Genomic DNA, 17,381 nt, shown 5'->3' with positions numbered 1-17,381 from the left:
ATTCCATCGTTTTCGAGCCAGACTCAGTGGGTTGGAAAAATAGCACAGTATTTTGCACGCAGTGAGGAGGATTTGCTTTTTGCTTATCTGATTAAGAACATCCGTGACTCCCGCCCGCGTGCGCCAAAAAGAACACCAGGGCGGAAATCAATAATTTGGTAATTCCCTGGGTAGCCATGCAATAGATTTTGTTCTTATGACATGCTAAAAGCGTACAAGACAATAGGAAGTAAAGCTCATTTTCCATACGCGCTTCACGTGCGAAGCTTGAAAGCTGTGTGCACAACGGCAGGTGAGATAACATGGTAGTCCAAGTAGCGGTCCGATTTCATATCAAATTTCTCAAATTTTATTTTTTTATGCAATATAAGCCACCCAATACTGAATACGTAGCAGACTACAAAGTGAAGCGTTTGCTTGGTAAGACTTTTTTCAATGCTTTCTTATTGCACGTTGTATTACAGGGTTCAGACAGACCCTGGAAAACCTGTAAAACCTGGAAATATGATAAATTTTCAGAAAAATCAGGGAAACTCAGGGAAACCCAGGGAAAAAAATTTTTTTCCCAGTCTGCTCAGGGAAACTCAGGGAATTTTATTTTTTGAAGAATGAATGGAAAAAAACAGATTTACTAGCCGTATTGTATAAGGGTTGCGAAGCGATCCAGACTCCACCTCAATTCGCAAGTTGCTAGCAAAATAAGAGACACTCTAAAAATCCCTCTAATAAAAAAAGCCGCTATAGAGACAGGGTCCTAAGCTAAGAGCCTTAATGCCCCAAACACACCACATAATCTACAGAGGCACAACACCCGCCCCCGCCCGCCGCGCATTGCTCTTTTTTTTCCTTCTATTTATGGCCGATGAAAGTCACATGTGAGTTTACCGTCGGCCGCCCGCATCTCTAAAAAGCACCCGCATGAAAATTTCATTATTTCGATAAACTGCTCAAAATTTCATTATTTCTATATTTCTTTACAACTACAACCTCCATCGTTGTTAAAATCGTCTCTACGCAGGATTCCCTCTACGCATGACCTTTTTCCCAGAGTAAACACGGGTAAACAAAGAAGATTTTTTACAGAAAATGTGACCGCCCTCAATCCTACAACTACAGCGGGCGTCACGCCCATCTATCTGCCTAACCGCCCTGGCGGCCATTTTAGTTTTTTGCCAAATCTAGCGCCACTGTAGCAATCGATCTTTATTTTTCGTTCGCAAAACATGCGTAGGGTTGAAGCGAAGCAAAATTTTTTATTTTGAGAGAGAATGGTTAGCAGAAATGGTGGATAAGGTGCTGTTGGGAAAATAATGAATAATGAATAATGAAATCATGCCGCATCTATTTTCGGGTAAGTTGACGACGGTAAACTCACATGTAACTTACATCGGCCTATTCTAGTGTAAATGGTGCCTTAATAAAATCGAACGATATTAGTCGAACGATCGAACATTTTTATTCGAATCACGAATCGTCTTTCGAAATCATCAAAACATAAAAATAAAACAAAAACAAAAATGTAAAAAGATGGCTTGTTGGTTCTTGGCTTTGGGCAGTTTTGATTTATTTCTTGACAAATTATTGACAAATTTGATTACGTCCGTACTTCTTTATCATAGAATATCCACTTGGTTTTGCAAGGTAAGTTTCGTTCATTAAAAGAGCACTCCTCCCGCCCGCCCGCGCGACTTGCAAAAACCTCTCATTGATTGACCTTATTTGATACTTGATACTTGCTGTTAAAAGTCAAGGGATGATGAAGATCCTTTCTGTCAACGTTCAAACTAATTTTTTTCATATAACAGCAAAATAAACATTTAAAACCGAAGAACCACTGCTTAGATTGCTTAGATGCGTGCCGCCCGCGCGGCAATTTGATCAACTTCAGATTCTAAGTACATGTTTCGGCTTCCGGTAATTTTGTTGCTGTTCACTGTTAGGGTACACCATTTTAAAACGGCATTTTTCGCAGTCCTAGCTACCAAACCGAGAAAGTTTCTGTGGCTTCAAGCCAAACCATTCAAGGTCATTTTGATAAAATCATCGGTTTGGAGATGTGATTTATATAGCAAATTTTATAGCAAATTTTCGCTTGGGATAGAAGTTAAAGGTAGGTGCACAATATAGCAAAACTGCTTCGCTCATAAATTCGCTTCGCAAAAAGTTTTTTTAGTTTTAAAGTGTTTATTCATATTATGCAGTATTTGTAGCTTTAATTTTTACCTTAGGTTTACCATTTGATTTGTGTGCCTTTTGTTTAAAGATACATCTCTTTTGACTCTGCTTAGTTTTTATGGTTTGCTTGATACTCAGGGAAAAAATAGCTAAAATGAGGAATTTCTCAGGGAAAAAACCTTTGAAAATTGATTAAAATTCAGGGAAACTCAGGGAATTTTATTTTCGAAGGTCTGTCTGAACCCTGTCAGTTACATCAATATGCCTTCTTACCTGTCTTTAAAAATATAAATAAAAGTAATCACGGAAAAGGACGCGAAAAAAAAAGACATAAGTGTGAGAACAGAGTAATCAAACTCGTTGGAAAAAGTACCATTAGAAGTCATAAAAAATCAACCTGAATAAATGCAATCGAAATCCCAGAGAACTTCATAATTCCCCAAACAACATTACATTACTATGTCAAACTCCCATTACATAAATTTTACAACTACGTCAGAGTAGACTACGCTCGCCACCGAAGAGGTTTATTTGGAAAGGGTAATTACATTTTATTGTTCGCTTCTTTTTTAAAGATTCGCCGGGTCGGAAAAGTATGAATTTCTTTGTACATATTTTACCTACCCCAAATATTTAGGAGGCTGAGTTTTAAACAAATGGTCAAGTTGAAACGAAGGATAAATGTATCAAGGTCTGTTTTATTTATCCCCTGGTGACTTAACAAAAGAGACTTAACTCGATGTTACAATCCAGTTATTGAAAGTTTGTCTCGGCCTTTTTATAATGAGCGAGACATACGTTCTCTGATTACGCAATTTTCATATTGACATTTTCGAGGCATTTTGATGTAACTGCCTGTATTATATTTTATTAGTTTGAAATCATTTATGGGGAGTTCTCGGAAGTTTGACAGCATCACTTATATATCCAGCTTTATATGATAGCTAATAGGAAATATGACGGTTGGCAAACAATATCATACTCCAGGATGCAAGTGAAATTTTTCAATCCGCGGACGTAGACGGGGGTTCGGTTATTATCAGTTAGGGTTTTAGGGTTGGAGCTCGAGAGTCACAATATAGGTTGGCAGACGATATCATCCACACCAGGATACAAGTGAAATTTTTCAATCTGCAAACCTAGACGGGGTTCGGTTATTATCAGTTAGGGTTAGGGTTGGAGCTTGAGAGTCACAATATAAGGCCGAAGGCCTTCTTAGGGGCATCCGTACCCTGTGACCTAACTTAGGATCCCGTAGGGATCTTTGTAGGGGCACCGGTAGGGTTGGGAGCTTTCTTAATAAAGGTCTGTAAATTACACGCTATAAGTATTTGTGAGTGACAACCAAGGTTGCTTGCATTTGGTGGTTCGAGCTGGGGTCGGAGACCAATTTCACTGGTAGGGTCAAATTTCAGAAAAATACTTAGAAAACAGTTAGAAACACTACAGAAAGTCAGAAAATCAGGATAGAAGATAGGAAAGTAGAAAATAGGGGGAAAATAAGAGAGGATGCATTCTGGTGGATGATATCGTTTGCCAACCCACAATATAAGGCCGAAGGCCTTCTTAGGGGCATTCGTACCCTGTGACTTAACTTTGGATCCCGTAGGGATCCTTGTAGGGGAACCGGTAGGGTTGGGAGCTTTCTTAATTAAGGTCTGTAAATTACACACTATAAGTATTTGTGAATGACAGTTTTCTGTCGTGTCTCGTTGGCGCAAGCGGTTAGGCGTTGGGTTTGTAAACCAAGAGGTTGCTTGCATTTGGTGGTTCGAGCCGGGGTCGGTGACCTCTTTCTTCACCGGTAAGGGCAAATTTCAGAAAAATACATAGAAAATTAGTTATTTAATAGGCCATTGCGTTCTCCAAAACAAGTATATAAAAACAAACATGGCATATAAGTAACATTTGCCATGGCATGGAGGAATGAATAATGAACTTCTCTAAATTGATTTTTCTGGTGAAAATTTCTTTTCCATGAAAGACTGTTAAAAAATTATAACCCCTTCCCCCTAAACGTCCATTTGACATTTTCTGTGGCAAGTCTGAGTTTGGAAGGCTCTCATAGACCTTTTTTCAAAGAGGCCACCCTGGTTGTGAATAATTATGTAGTCCAGCAGAAAAACAATGATAAAACCATGCATAATTATTACAATATGCATGATACAGTAATTATGCATGGCTCTATCATTGTTTTTATGGCTGGACTACATAATTATTCAACAGGACCTCCTCTTTGAAAAAAGGTCTATTCAAGCAAATGGACTTTAGCAGTGCAGAGCCAAGTTACCAGTGCAAGAACGGCCCCAGTGCAGGAACAAACACACGTGGAACCTGAAAAAAACAACTAAAAACAAACTTCTACCGTCAACTGCTCTAACTTGGAACGATTGGTTGAAACATGGAACTGGTTGATCACAGATGTTACGCGAGGTAATCGTCACAAGCCAAAATCCATGTTCAACAGATTTTGAAAACAAAAGTGTAAAGAATAAACATTGCTGTAAACGCGTTTAAAACCGAGGGTTTAAATATTTACTTTACTAAAGGCATATTTCGCTGAAAGAAAATATATAGCTTTAATGAAACAAATTTTGGTTAAATATCTTTGTTATTATATAAAACCTGAATCTAAATGGTTTTGAGAAGTAAAAGATTGTACGACTTCAAAACACCTTAAGGTTACAGATCAATTTGATTATTTTTAAATTTTTATCATTAATTGTTTAGCATACTTTCTTTGATGAAATTGGACTGGAGTGGTTAAAGTGCAATTCAATGGCTTTCTAAATATGTAATTACTTTTTCGACATATTTTTCTAATTTGGAATTATGATGCGATTTCAAAAGACAAACTTTGAACTTTGACGAGTTACTCTTCAAAATCTACTGAATATTTTTCAATGAAACCTTTTGTATTCAAAAGCCCTTGTTCTCCCCTACAAAACCGTGCCCCGCTTTATCATTTACACGCCCCATTCAAAAGATATTTAACTTTTCATGTTATGTGATGCTAAAAAACAGGTTTTTCACGTTTAAAGCGAGTTTTCTCCACAACAAAACCTCAAATCAACAATCGGAGGCATGGTTTTGCTATTCAACCTTTTCTGAATAGAATGACGTAGGTTTCAGAAATATCGACCAACCAGATCTTGTAGAGTAACCTTTCAAAGTTGGTATGTACACTGGATTTTTGAAGAAATTGTGATTCTGAGATATTTCAAAATTTAAAATCTTTTTATCTTTACCGAAAAATTCCCCCCTCTTTTATTGAAAAGTAAAAAGACCATTATTCCATTGTAAGACTTTATAATAGGGATATCGAAAGAAGCGTCGCTTTAAACTTCCCTTTACAGTTTTCTTTTACAATTCGAATAAAAGGCTCAATCAATAGGGATTATACATCGATAATGTTTTTAGCATTTTTTGCAATTTTGATACACTTTTAGGTTTAGGGAGATGCATCATTCGATGGTGCGTAAAATTTTGAATATTTTAATTTTGGCGGGCAGCAAAAATCCTAAAAAATTTAAATTTTGGCGAGAACTTATTTTGGCGAATGGTGGAATTTTTTAATTTTGGCGGGAACTAAATTTTGGCGAATGACAGCGTAAATCTGTTCTATTTTGCCTTATTTTGAGCAACTTTGATGAATTTCAGGTTTTATTTTGGCAAGAAAACAAAAAAATTAATTTTGGCGGGAACTTATTTTGGCGGGAACTTATTTTGGCGAGCGAGCAAAATATTTAATTTTGGCAGGAACTAATTTTGACCAATTTTGCCTAAATTGGCCAAATCCGCCAAAATTAGTTCCCGCCAAAATAAAAGTTCCCTTAAGACAAAGATTGTTTATGACCCCTGTCTCAGATGAGGTTTTCAGGCTTTATCTAAAGATAGAGAACTAAAATAAGCTTGACCCACTAAACTATATATTCAGCACCAGACTCTCTGACATTCTGAGAAATTATTTGCCCGGGAAGAGCAGCAGATTTCAGCGAAATGCTGCTTTTTGCTCTAAATTTTTTGATGATAGCTTCACTCAATCACTTACAATGAGCCTTTGAAATTTGTTTATTCACTCGCCGCGCGAGTGACGTCAAACGCTCCATCATTTTCAGTGTAGCCGGAACCTCGATATTCCAGGATTATAAAAAGCTATACCTGTTATCTTTTTTCTTTAAAGAATCAACAAGCTATCAACATCGATAAATTACACACATTTACTCAGAAACTTTTCCCAAGGGTTTGAAGAAAAAAAAACAGGACTGCTATCATTTGTTTTTTATTTAACCAGATATTTAAATTTGGGCTCAAAAATACTTGAATAGATAAGTTAATAATATTCATTATATAATTTGTATCTCTCAAAAAATAAACACTTACACGACAGAACGACATCTTTTATCATTTGGAATACCCCCGTATTTGGACCATTCTATGGTGGGCGCAAAATAGGGCGGAAACTAAGTAGCACCCTCAGTGCAAGATTGCCGCCGCACCTTTATTCGCCCGCGCAAGAATGCGAGCTAATCATTTTTTTCTCGCGCGCTCAAGGGGAAAAGGAAAGTGATCGATATTCTTTGAAGGAAAAACGTCAGAAACAAACTCAATTTCATTTTATTTTAAAAATCTCTTCTTCATCTGCTAATCAGTGTTAACTCTCTCCCTCCTACAACAAGATTGCTACCGTGAGTGGTCCTAAATCCGACAGCCCTGCCTAAATCCGACCCCCCAAATAACTGCTATGAAAAAAATTCTATGTTTACAAACATTCCCTCTCCAAGTTGAACAATAAACTATTGCAAGAACTCTTGAAACAAAACATTTAACAAGATGACTATAATGTCAAGATGTCAATTAATGTGATCAAAAAAGTGTGAGTTGTAAAAATAATTACCTCTATTATTCTGAGCGCTGTTTAAAACGTTAACAATTTTGTAATAAAAAATTATGTTTTGTATAGAAGCAATTATTGTTATTTGGTTCAATTGGTTCAGTGTATCAAATTTCTCAGTTTAGTTGACACTTTGGTATCTTCATTGCGTCACAGAGAAGGATTTGTTTTTATTTTAGTTTCTATCTTTGAAAGACCCCATCGGATTTAGGCAGGGCTGTCGGATTTAGGACCACTCACGGTATATAGTTGTGACTAAAGAACAAATTTATTTTAAGCAGTTTTATGATAACCCTGTGTGTGTATGTAACAGACAGACAGGCATTTTTCCCTCAGTACAGCTCTAACTTTTCATACAAAATCAACGGGAAACACATTACTTGGACTTTGTATCTAATGCTGTATGTAACCAATCAAAGCTAAAGTCCCAGCAGAGTGAAATCAAATCAATGATGACAGTGCCTTTAATAATCTTTTTACATCTTTAACAAATTTATGCTTGCCAGTGTACTATATAGTTTTGATTCCCAATGAAGAATCGCATTCTGTTTTCCATGTTAGAGGGGGGGGGGGGTGCCCAGTGCACGAATACCAAACTTATTTTTCACTTTTCTCACTTACTTTTGGTTTTTACATAAATCCTTTTTGACCATCTCGTAGACAAGCTTGAAGTCCTTCTTTCAGTTTGTTTTCACTTTTTTACTTGAAAGCTTCTTGCAAAATTTTGAACCAAAATAAAATTTAAAAAGGATGCGCTATCAGTGAAAGTTATCGTCATGTTATGACAGAAAGTATGATTGATAAACTTGGTGGAGTTATCAAAGCAAATTTGTTGTCTCCTTCGCCTGTTCGAAATCTCTATTCTAAAAAAGATTGGTTTTGTGGTATTTGAATGCTTTATATTTGTACTTGTTGCTTATTTTGGTCTGTTTATCTCAAACTTTTTTTTCAAAAAAAGTGAAATACATACCATGCAAGGCTTGATCCTTTGGTCACCCTAATTCATATCTTTGTAGAGTGTCTAGTTATATTACCGTAAATACCTTAACTATACTTGTCTTTAGTTAGCTTTATTCTCAAAATGATTTAACACCAGTATTGCAATTTCAATTTTAGTGTAGAATATTATATGTTAATATGAAGACTTGGGCTATAATTACTGGAGCAGGAACTGGAATTGGGGCAGCCTTGGTAAAAGAACTTTCAAAATTGAATTCATTTAGTATTCTAGCCTTAGGGAGACGAATTGCTCCTCTAGAAAAGACAAAATCAGAATGCGAAAATAAGGATCAAGTAACAGTTATATCTGCTGACATCAGCAAAAATGATGATCTCCAAAAAATCAAATCAATAATTTCTCCAGAAGACAATGTCAAATTTTTGGTACAAAATGCAGCTGTCGGTTTACCTGACAAACTGATGGATATCAAAAGAGAAGATTTCGAATATGCACTTGCAGTCAATGTGACTGCTCCTTTGCTTTTATCTCAAATGTTTTTACCACAGTTATCCAAATGCAAAGGAAGAATCATTCATATTGGAACAGGAGTTGCTTTCAATCCTCAGGTCGGAACTTCGACTTATGGTATAACTAAAATGGCTTTCCATCGTTTATATACTCAACTTCAAGTTGAATTGAAAGGCACAGGTGCACAAATTGCCATGGTTCTTCCTGGAGTTGTTGATACCGAAGGCTTGTGGGATCATTACGATTTAGCCAAAAAACAAGAGTTGCCCCATACAGCATATTTTGATCAGGTCAAACGAGAAGGGAAAATATTGTCTTCAGAGGCTTCAGCTAAATTCTTAAAATATGTCATGTGTGACACAAGTGAGGAAGACTTCCCCAAAGAATGGAATGCCAATAACGAAAGCCTGTGGTCACTTTGGAAAAATTAAGTCATATGTTTGAAGAAAAAAACAAAAAATTTTTTAATGACATGTAGGTGGAGCATAGTATTTCCATTTTTTTTTTAATTCTATAGATTAATTTTTGTATATTTTTAGGAAAAAAGGACTATTTCAAATAAAATTGATTATAAATATTTTGATGGAGAACAAAACTGATTGAATATAGTTTGATTTGTGTTGGGAAAATGTCCATATTAAGATAGACACAAAAAATAGTAAGTACCCAATCCTTGAAAAATAAACATGGTTTAGGACATCGAAAACATGGCTGCAACCGCGCAGCAACTGGTATCTGATTTTAGCCTGTGGCTAAGGGGGACTGACCATGTGAAGAGTCACCTGAATTTTTTCAGATTGGGCTTCTCTGCTTGGCGAGTTTTTTCTGAAATTGGTTTTGTTTTATCATAATCTTCAGTACTACTCTCGGGTACCTAATTAGCCTACTTTAATGGGATAAATTTTCGCGGGGATTAAATTTCGCGGTTGAGCTCATCCGCGAAATTTTAAGATTTCGCGGGGATTAATTTTCGCGGATGGCACTATTGGGGGGGCATTATTTTCTCGATTTTGTGTCTTTTACTGTCAAATCATGCATATTGGTTGTTCAAATACACATTATTTGCGCCTCTTTGATGCAAGTAACCATTCAAATAGTATTTATTTGACATATTTTGAGTTTTGTTTAGAAATATTTCGCGGATGGGCCTTTTTCAAATTTCCAATGGGACTTATTTTCGCGGATGACACCCAAATCCGCGAAATGCGCGAAAATTAATCCCCGCGAAAATTTATCCCATTAAAGTAATAGCGGTCCCCCCCCGCTAATTAATTTTTCGAAAAATGTTTTTGAAAGTTCCCTCTTTTGTACTAATTCAGCTGTATTAGCCTCCTTTTCAAAAATTTTCCACACCAGGACATTTTTAATCCAGCCCCCCCCCTCCCCCGCTTATTAAGTTTTGAGATAATAATTTTCCCATGGCTTGGCAGCAGCTTTTAGGTGCCCCCTAAGTTTTAGGTAACCCCTGGTTGGCAAATATTTTAGATGACTCCTAAGCCAATGACACTTCAAATTCTTTCAAAAATCATTTGTGCTACACGAAAGATATCTTTTTTCAAACAATCAAACAAATACAACATCTAGTTTAGATTATTGCTAAATATATCTGTATTTGTTTGATTGTTTGAAAAAAGATATCTTTCGTGTAGCACAAATGATTTTTGAAAGAATTTGAAGTGTCATTGGCTTAGGAGTCATCTAAAATATTTGCCAACCAGGGGTTACCTAAAACTTAGGGGGCACCTAAAAGCTGCTGCCAAGCCATGGGAAAATTATTTCTATTGAATTAAAAAATTTATGGAAAAGACCATTTAAACCTGTCCATAATTGAAAATTTTCTTCTACCCATCTCATTTAGACAAGCCGTAGAAACAAAGAAATGAAATGACTAATAAAGAAGAAACACCAAATGAAGTCAAAAACAATAGAATGTTTGATCACATCATCACTACAGGTGGAATAGTAAAAAGCCAGCAGAAAGATGAAGCAGATCTGACACAAGATGAAAAACTCTCTCTCCTACGATTACAATTTTTTCAAAACAAAGAGTCATTTTTATATAAATTTGGAACATTACTTACGCTAGATGATTTAGACAATTTTAATGGATTTAAAGAAAATTCAGACTGTAATTACTATCTTGGTAAATTGAAGCAGAATTTGGACCCTAAACAAATCGATTCGAAAATCAAAAACAGACGTTATAATTATTTGAAACAGAAATTGAAAAACACAAGTTATTTTAGTGACGAAGAAATGAAGAATAGATGTCCATTTTTATATCAACAATATATTGAACAATACAAAACTGAGGAGGAACGGTTAAAAGAGAAAGAGAATGATTTAGCGAAGAATAGTTTGGCGCAATTCTTGTTGGGTACTATCGATAATAAGATACATCAAGCACGTTGTAAGATTGAGGAAGAAGCGATGGAGGAACAGGAAGAAGAAGAAGAAGATGAAGATGATGATGCTGAGCTACAAAAATGTAAGTTTTCTTTATTTTTGTTTCAAACTTGAGACTTCGTAAATGTCAGTCAGATGTATCGCATTTCCTTTTTGGTTGAATACCTTTTTTTGGACCTACCCCGGTGGAGGTCTTATAAATTAACCTTTTGGACCTACCCCGGTGGAGGTCTTATAAATTAACCTTTGTCCGTTCGTTCGTTCGTTATTAGCTTTCATCATGATTGGCTCATAGTTTTTTCTGATTTTTTGCACAAAGATGCATAACTATAAACCCTCGAATGTGACGGAGCCCGATTTCCGAAAAAAAATGTTTTTGGGCAAATTTGGGCCACAAAACGGCTAAAAAACGGGTTTTTTGGATTTTGTGAAAAATTGGATCATTAATTTTTTCTGATTTTTTGCATAGTAGGGTACCATCATAGGTAAAAGATGTCTCAAGCAGATTTTTGCAAAAAAATTTTGTTGGCTCAAAAAACGCATGTTTATCTATAAAAATCAATATTAATATACGTCATATTCTAAGTCAAATTACTCATTTTTTTTATGAGATAGATGTTTTTTTTTGCTCGTGAGGGCTTACTTTTAAAGAATATGTGTGTTTAGACATGAAATTTTGGTTGCTTGGCTTGTTTTTATAGAAAAACTGGCCAAATCCGATATTTTTTTATAAGCACATCATCAATTACTTAGGTATTAGCTTTTCTCGAGATTGGCTCTTTCACTCTTTATGATTTTTTGCACAAAGATGCATAACTACCGGGTGCGCCACAAAAAAGTTTCTCTCTTTGAAACTGATTTGCTTGAAATCTTAAATTTTTAAAAGAACCATGCCTATCCCATTGGAAAGAAGAAAGATAAACTTAAATTTTGATGGGTCATTTATCAAATTCGATTTTTTAGATCGAAAGTTATGCTCGATTGAATAAAAAAGTTACTTTCAGGAAGTGCCCGAAAACGTTAAAAATCGAGCTATCAAATTTTTAGTTTAAATTTGGCAATCGCATTAGCCTTTACGTGATCAAGAGCATTTTTCAGTAATTAAACACATAAATTTTGAAACTGATGGGTCGAAAGAGTTTTAAATCTTCATCAAAATCATTTTAATTTATTTTTACCCAAATTTTCCACAGATTTTTGGTTCTAGACTGGATAAAGTCTATGTAAGGCTGGATGTACCTCGACACCCATATTTGATGTATTTTTATGAATTTTACCAGATTTTTTGGCTTTTTTCGACGAATTTTCTTCTTTTTAATGTAATTCAACCTTCCTTTATATAACAAAAGGTCGTTTAGACAGCTAATTATCATTTTTGATGACTGAGGCGAAAAAACTGGTGCATCATGTAATTATGCTTCTGTTTAATTTGATAGGTCGATTTTTAACGTTTTTGAGCATTTTCCGAAAGTAACTTTTTTATTCAATTGAGCATAACTTTCGACCTAATGTACCGAATTCATTAAATGACCCATCAAAATTTAAGTTTATCCTTCTTCTTTCCAATGGAGTAGGATAGGACATTTGATTCTTTTAAAATTTTTAGATTTCGAGAAAATTAGTTTTAAAGAGAGAAGCTTTTTTGTGGCGCACCCGGTATAAACCCTCGAATGTGACGGAGCTCGATTTTTGGAAAACAACTTTTGAGGTAAATTTCAGCTAAAAACGGCTAAAAAAAAGAGTTTTTTTTTAATTATTGGATCATTGTTTTTTTCTGACTTTTTGCATGAAAGTAGGTTAAAGATGGCTGAAGCAGATTTTTGTAAAAAAAGAATTTTTCAGCTCAAAAAACGCATCTTTATCTTTAAGAATCACTATTAATAAGCATACATCAATGTTCTTAAAATCACTGAATTTTTTGATGAGATATGTTTTTTGCTCACGAAGTCTTGAATATGAAAGAATATTTCAAGAGCATGAAATTTTGGTTTCTAAACATTTCCTTATAAGAAAGAAACGATTAATTTTAATAGATCGTCACTATTTGTGTTCTGAATGATTGTTTAATGGTCACGCTCACGTAGATATCAATTATATATGTGTTAAATGCATAACCAGGTAGGTCCATAAAAGTATAACTTGTTATCTTTTTTATCAATTTCTTCATTTCCAATATCAAAAACGACCGTACATGTGGCTCAAAAAACCCTTACAGTGCAGGGAAACCATTTGTCATTTTAAGGCAAAATATGGTCACACTCACATTTTCCAAGTTTTACACCCTTAGAGTGCACTTTCTCTTATCTTTGCTCATTTCACCCTTACAGTACACTTTCGGAATCTTGGAAGTAGGACCTTTAAGGGCCACCCGTACTCTTAGGTGCCTAATATACGCCCCATCACCCGCTTGTTAATTTTTTGTTTTTCGAACCCCCTCCCCCACCCGGACCTTATTTGGATCTCCCCGTTTATTAATTCTTTGAAAATATTTTTAGCTGTCTAAAATCATGTTCGCACGTAGTGATTGCGTTTCGCTCTGAAAGGAAATGAAGTTGGTTAAAAGTGACGCAAATCTTGAATTTAACAAATAGAATGGCTTCATTTCCTTTCGGAGCGAAACGGAATTGTTACGTGCGAAACTTAATACGAATAATTTCGGCACCATGGAAGTTTATCCTAATTCTTTTACATTTTATTTTACTTTCGTTTTCAGATATGGAGTGCGACCAAACGAAAGTTTCGGAAGACGAGAAAGAGAGATCTCGCGAAGAATTTATTTCGCTGATGAAAGAACGTTTCTTATCTGGACAAGACAAAGAGTTTTTCGATTATCAGAAAGTCGATTCAAATGAACTTTATGATGACATTTATGATCAGGATTTAGAAGACTCTTATTTTGATGACGATTGATGGTGTATTTTCGAAGTGAAATTTTTCTATTGGAATAATCTTAAAAGCTAAGCTAATTTTAAAATGTACCAAAAAATTTCAACCCTTCGGAATGAATTTGTAAAATCGTGCGACTTTTTTAGTCAAAGCACTCGTTTAGAATTTTGGAAAGCTAAGGGGCAGGGGAATCAAATTAACTTGGGTGCCAATTTTTTTCGGACACTTTGGTGTGATTTTCGGACAAATATGACGGTCTCAGGCAAAAATCATAGGGTTAAAAATTAATTAAAATGATAGCTTGAGAAAATAGAGAGCTGTTGTATAGTTTTGGAAATCTCTCAAAAAATTATAAGATTAGAGATATACTACGAGTATAGGTGATTTCTGTACCTAACTCGAGATATTGAGCATCAAAAAGCGCAAAAACTGGGGAAAAAACAGCTGTTTCTGGCTGAAAAACACTGTTTTTAAGGGTTAGTATCTTGAGATATATGACATATGACCTGACATTACCGTGATATGAGAATCACAGCTCGAATAAATATCAATATTTTCTCTTTGAAAACTCGGCATCTGGTACCCAGGGTATACTTTAGGCGTATAAACTTTCACGAGTATTAACTTTAAGGTATATTTTTAGTAAATATTCAAGTTTTCGGTGCATAAAACCAGTGTTTCGATCGTTCAAATGTATTCAAACCACAATTATTGATGGCGAGATTGATGGACATTGGCATAATATCTACACTAAATTTTAACCTTGTAATCATCTAAGAGGAAGATTTGAGAAAACTTTCTTTTCAGATTCTTTTTCAGATTACCCTCTCAAGAATTTTCAAAGACATTTACTTTCGCGAAAATCGCGAAAGTTTCTACAAGTACGCCTAAAGTACCATATTTGTGCTTTTTGCATTGGGTCAATTGCCTAAAAAGCATTATTTTACATTACGAGTTTGTGAAAAACATTGACAAATTTGAGCCATTGGGCCTGAGCAACCTGGTTGCTTATAAAAAAATGTGTATTGCTTTTTGAATAAATAAATGAATGAATGAATGAATGCCTCGCAAGTCCGCCCCATTGAGTTTCAAGCCGAAGGCTAGAGGTCAATCTCCTTGGTAGGATTTGAAGCCAACAAATCCTACCAAAGTTGCGCGGCCTTGAGCGACCCGCCTGGTTTTTACACAAATGACAGATTGAAACTAAAATTTACCGCTTAATTTCGAAAAATATATCACTCGAAAACAAAGGAATTGCTAGATTCAATCCGTCATCAAAAATACGGCGCATATTTTAAGGCTTCAATTTTTCTTATCTGGCACCCGATGTAGAAATTTTCTTCCGACACGCTAAAGCTCTGAAGGTCGGGAAAATTTTCAACATCTGGAAGAAATACATTACGGAATTTCGCCTGACCGCGTAATTTTTTAGAAAAATGGGCCCGAGTGCAATTTAGACAGGGAAGGTGTCATGGCCGACAAAATTTGGGTCAGAAAAAACTTCAAAAGGTTTCACGAAATAAATTCAAATACAAAACTTTTTGGAGAAGGAATCATGCAAAATATTATCATTCTTTTCACAAGGGGGGCATGTAGAAATACTCAAATAAGTATTTTTCCTTCTTTAAACTGATCACAGAAGCAAAAACAAAATAGAAATAACATTGTACACAAAAAAGCCTGAAAGAAGAGAAAAGTCATAATATCAGCATCTATAATAACACTAAAAGAAAAACTAAAGCTATAGAAAATGAATACTAACCCTCAATGAACACTTTTGTGAAGTTTAATAAAGATTTTATCCAAAGAACTTCAGTTCTAACTGAAGTCGGTTTGTCGGTTGTCGGCCTGTCACCAGTCCAGTGGACAACAGTTATATTTGGAGGACGGTCTAAGATAGATAACAACATGAAAGTTAATGATAAAAGCCTAAGCCCATAGGAACATACCTGCTTTAGTTTCTTTGGTCTTTGAATGGTATAAAATTTGAGAAAGTGCAGAAAAAATCAGCCATCAAAACAAACAAAAACAAAAGTTATGATTATCAACTTTTCTGTGGTAGAAACACATTTTTTGGGTTGGTGCACATACAGAAATTACACTGGATACTAAAAATAATATTCAGGGAGTGACAAGTACAGTTAAACTACAAAAAATCCATCAAAAGAAACCAAAAACAACCATAACAGCACACATTTTTTGAAAATTACATCAGCCATGTTGTTTGTAATTTTTGCCGACATACTCATGACGTGGTAACTAACGACAGTGATTTGACGGTCTTTTTGAGGCGCCAGATCTCAAAGAAACAATTTTTGAGCGTTCAGCACGGCCCCGAAAATGAGGGCTAAACTTATGTCGGCACATCAATGGATGACTACTATTTCTCTTTTTTTTTTTTTTTTTTTTTTTTTTTTTTTTTACGTTGAATTCCGTGAATATTATATATTTCAGATATACTTACAATAGGGGCAATAAATTAGAGTAAATTTGGTTTGATAAATAAATAAAATAATAATTGAAAACAATAACCGCTAGTGGCACTAGACTGTAGCTAGCAGCAAGTAACAATGAGTCTAACCTAGGATCTAACGATCTACTATTTCTCTCCGATGGTATATTGGCCCGCTCCTTTAGAGCTTTAGCGTGGGCGGCCGCCAATACGCCATCGGAATATCAGATAACAATTTTTCTTGCCTGAGAAAGGTTAGAGATTGACCTCTAGCCTTCGGCTTGAAACTCAATGGTCCGCCCCCATATCCGCCATATTTTTTGAAGTACGAACAAATCGATCTAAGACGCGCGTTGAATCCGAAAACAGAAGTAGAAGCCAACAAAGCACAGATCACAACAAAAAATTGACCTCTCGACTCGAAAACTTTTAAAATTTTTGATAAAACTTTTGATACAGTTCTTTATTGAAGATGAGTGAAACAAACTTTGAGAACACTGTAGACAGTGGTCTTCTGAACTTAGGTTGTATTGTCCTACAGCCATGGAAGATTGAGGATGCTTCAAAAAACCCAGAAGTAAGTAACTTTTTTACAGATGTGACTTTTCCATATCAAGCTCGCTCAGCAGACACCAGGCTTTTTAATAGACTTTTTTTTCTCAATCATAACATCAATTTAGTATTTTGAGTTTGTTGTGTGGTATATTTGCTAGCTTAATTTTTTTCATGATCCCTTATTTCATATCCAAAATGTCTAGCTAGCTAGACTAGAGGGGATATATGTCAATAGACCTTTTTTCAAAGAGGACATCCTGTTGAATAATGATGTAGTCCAGCCATAAAAACCATTGAGTTTAAAGCCCGAAGGGCTAGAGTTCAATCTCTAACCTTTCTCAGGTAAGTAAGAAAAAGTGAATCCTTTAAAAAATGCGCCATATTTTTGACGACAGATTGAATCTAGCAATTCCTTTCTTTTACGAAATCGATCATAGTCAAAAATATAACCTCATCGGTGTAAAGGAAACATTGAAATTCAGATATGTTGTTTCCATGAGGTTACTATTGCGTTTTCTGTTTTTAAGTGTTTGAAAAATGTTGGA

General features: G+C 35.2%; 3 protein-coding genes across 3 annotated transcripts in view; all 3 read left to right on the top strand.

Annotated features, from left to right (window-relative positions):
- The first annotated feature begins 334 nt into the window (after nucleotides 1–334).
- LOC136810461 (coiled-coil domain-containing protein 97-like) lies at nucleotides 335–13,909 on the top strand. The gene is made up of 3 exons (XM_067067020.1): nucleotides 335–420; nucleotides 10,396–11,025; nucleotides 13,657–13,909. Exons 2-3 carry the CDS (start codon nucleotides 10,422–10,424, stop codon nucleotides 13,851–13,853), a joined length of 801 nt encoding a protein of 266 aa, XP_066923121.1. The 5' UTR covers nucleotides 335–420; nucleotides 10,396–10,421; the 3' UTR covers nucleotides 13,854–13,909.
- On the top strand, nucleotides 8,207–8,968 carry LOC136810555 (uncharacterized oxidoreductase SERP2049-like). Its single transcript, XM_067067118.1, has one exon. The coding sequence runs from the start codon at nucleotides 8,207–8,209 to the stop codon at nucleotides 8,966–8,968; it is 762 nt and encodes a 253-aa protein (XP_066923219.1).
- Nucleotides 13,910–16,677: 2,768 nt separating the features above from the next.
- Nucleotides 16,678–17,381, top strand: part of LOC136810460 (uncharacterized) — a 31,447-nt gene continuing 30,743 nt past the window's right edge. Inside the window, exon 1 of the mRNA XM_067067019.1 lies at nucleotides 16,678–16,858. Within this exon, the coding sequence (XP_066923120.1) occupies nucleotides 16,754–16,858 (105 nt within the window). The 5' untranslated portion in view covers nucleotides 16,678–16,753. The remainder of the gene's footprint in view (nucleotides 16,859–17,381) is intronic.

This window comes from Clytia hemisphaerica, unplaced genomic scaffold (assembly GCF_902728285.1).
Source record: "Clytia hemisphaerica strain Z4C2 unplaced genomic scaffold, Clytia hemisphaerica genome assembly, whole genome shotgun sequence".
NCBI lineage: Eukaryota > Metazoa > Cnidaria > Hydrozoa > Leptothecata > Clytiidae > Clytia > Clytia hemisphaerica.
This window is presented reverse-complemented; position numbering and strand designations above follow the sequence as displayed.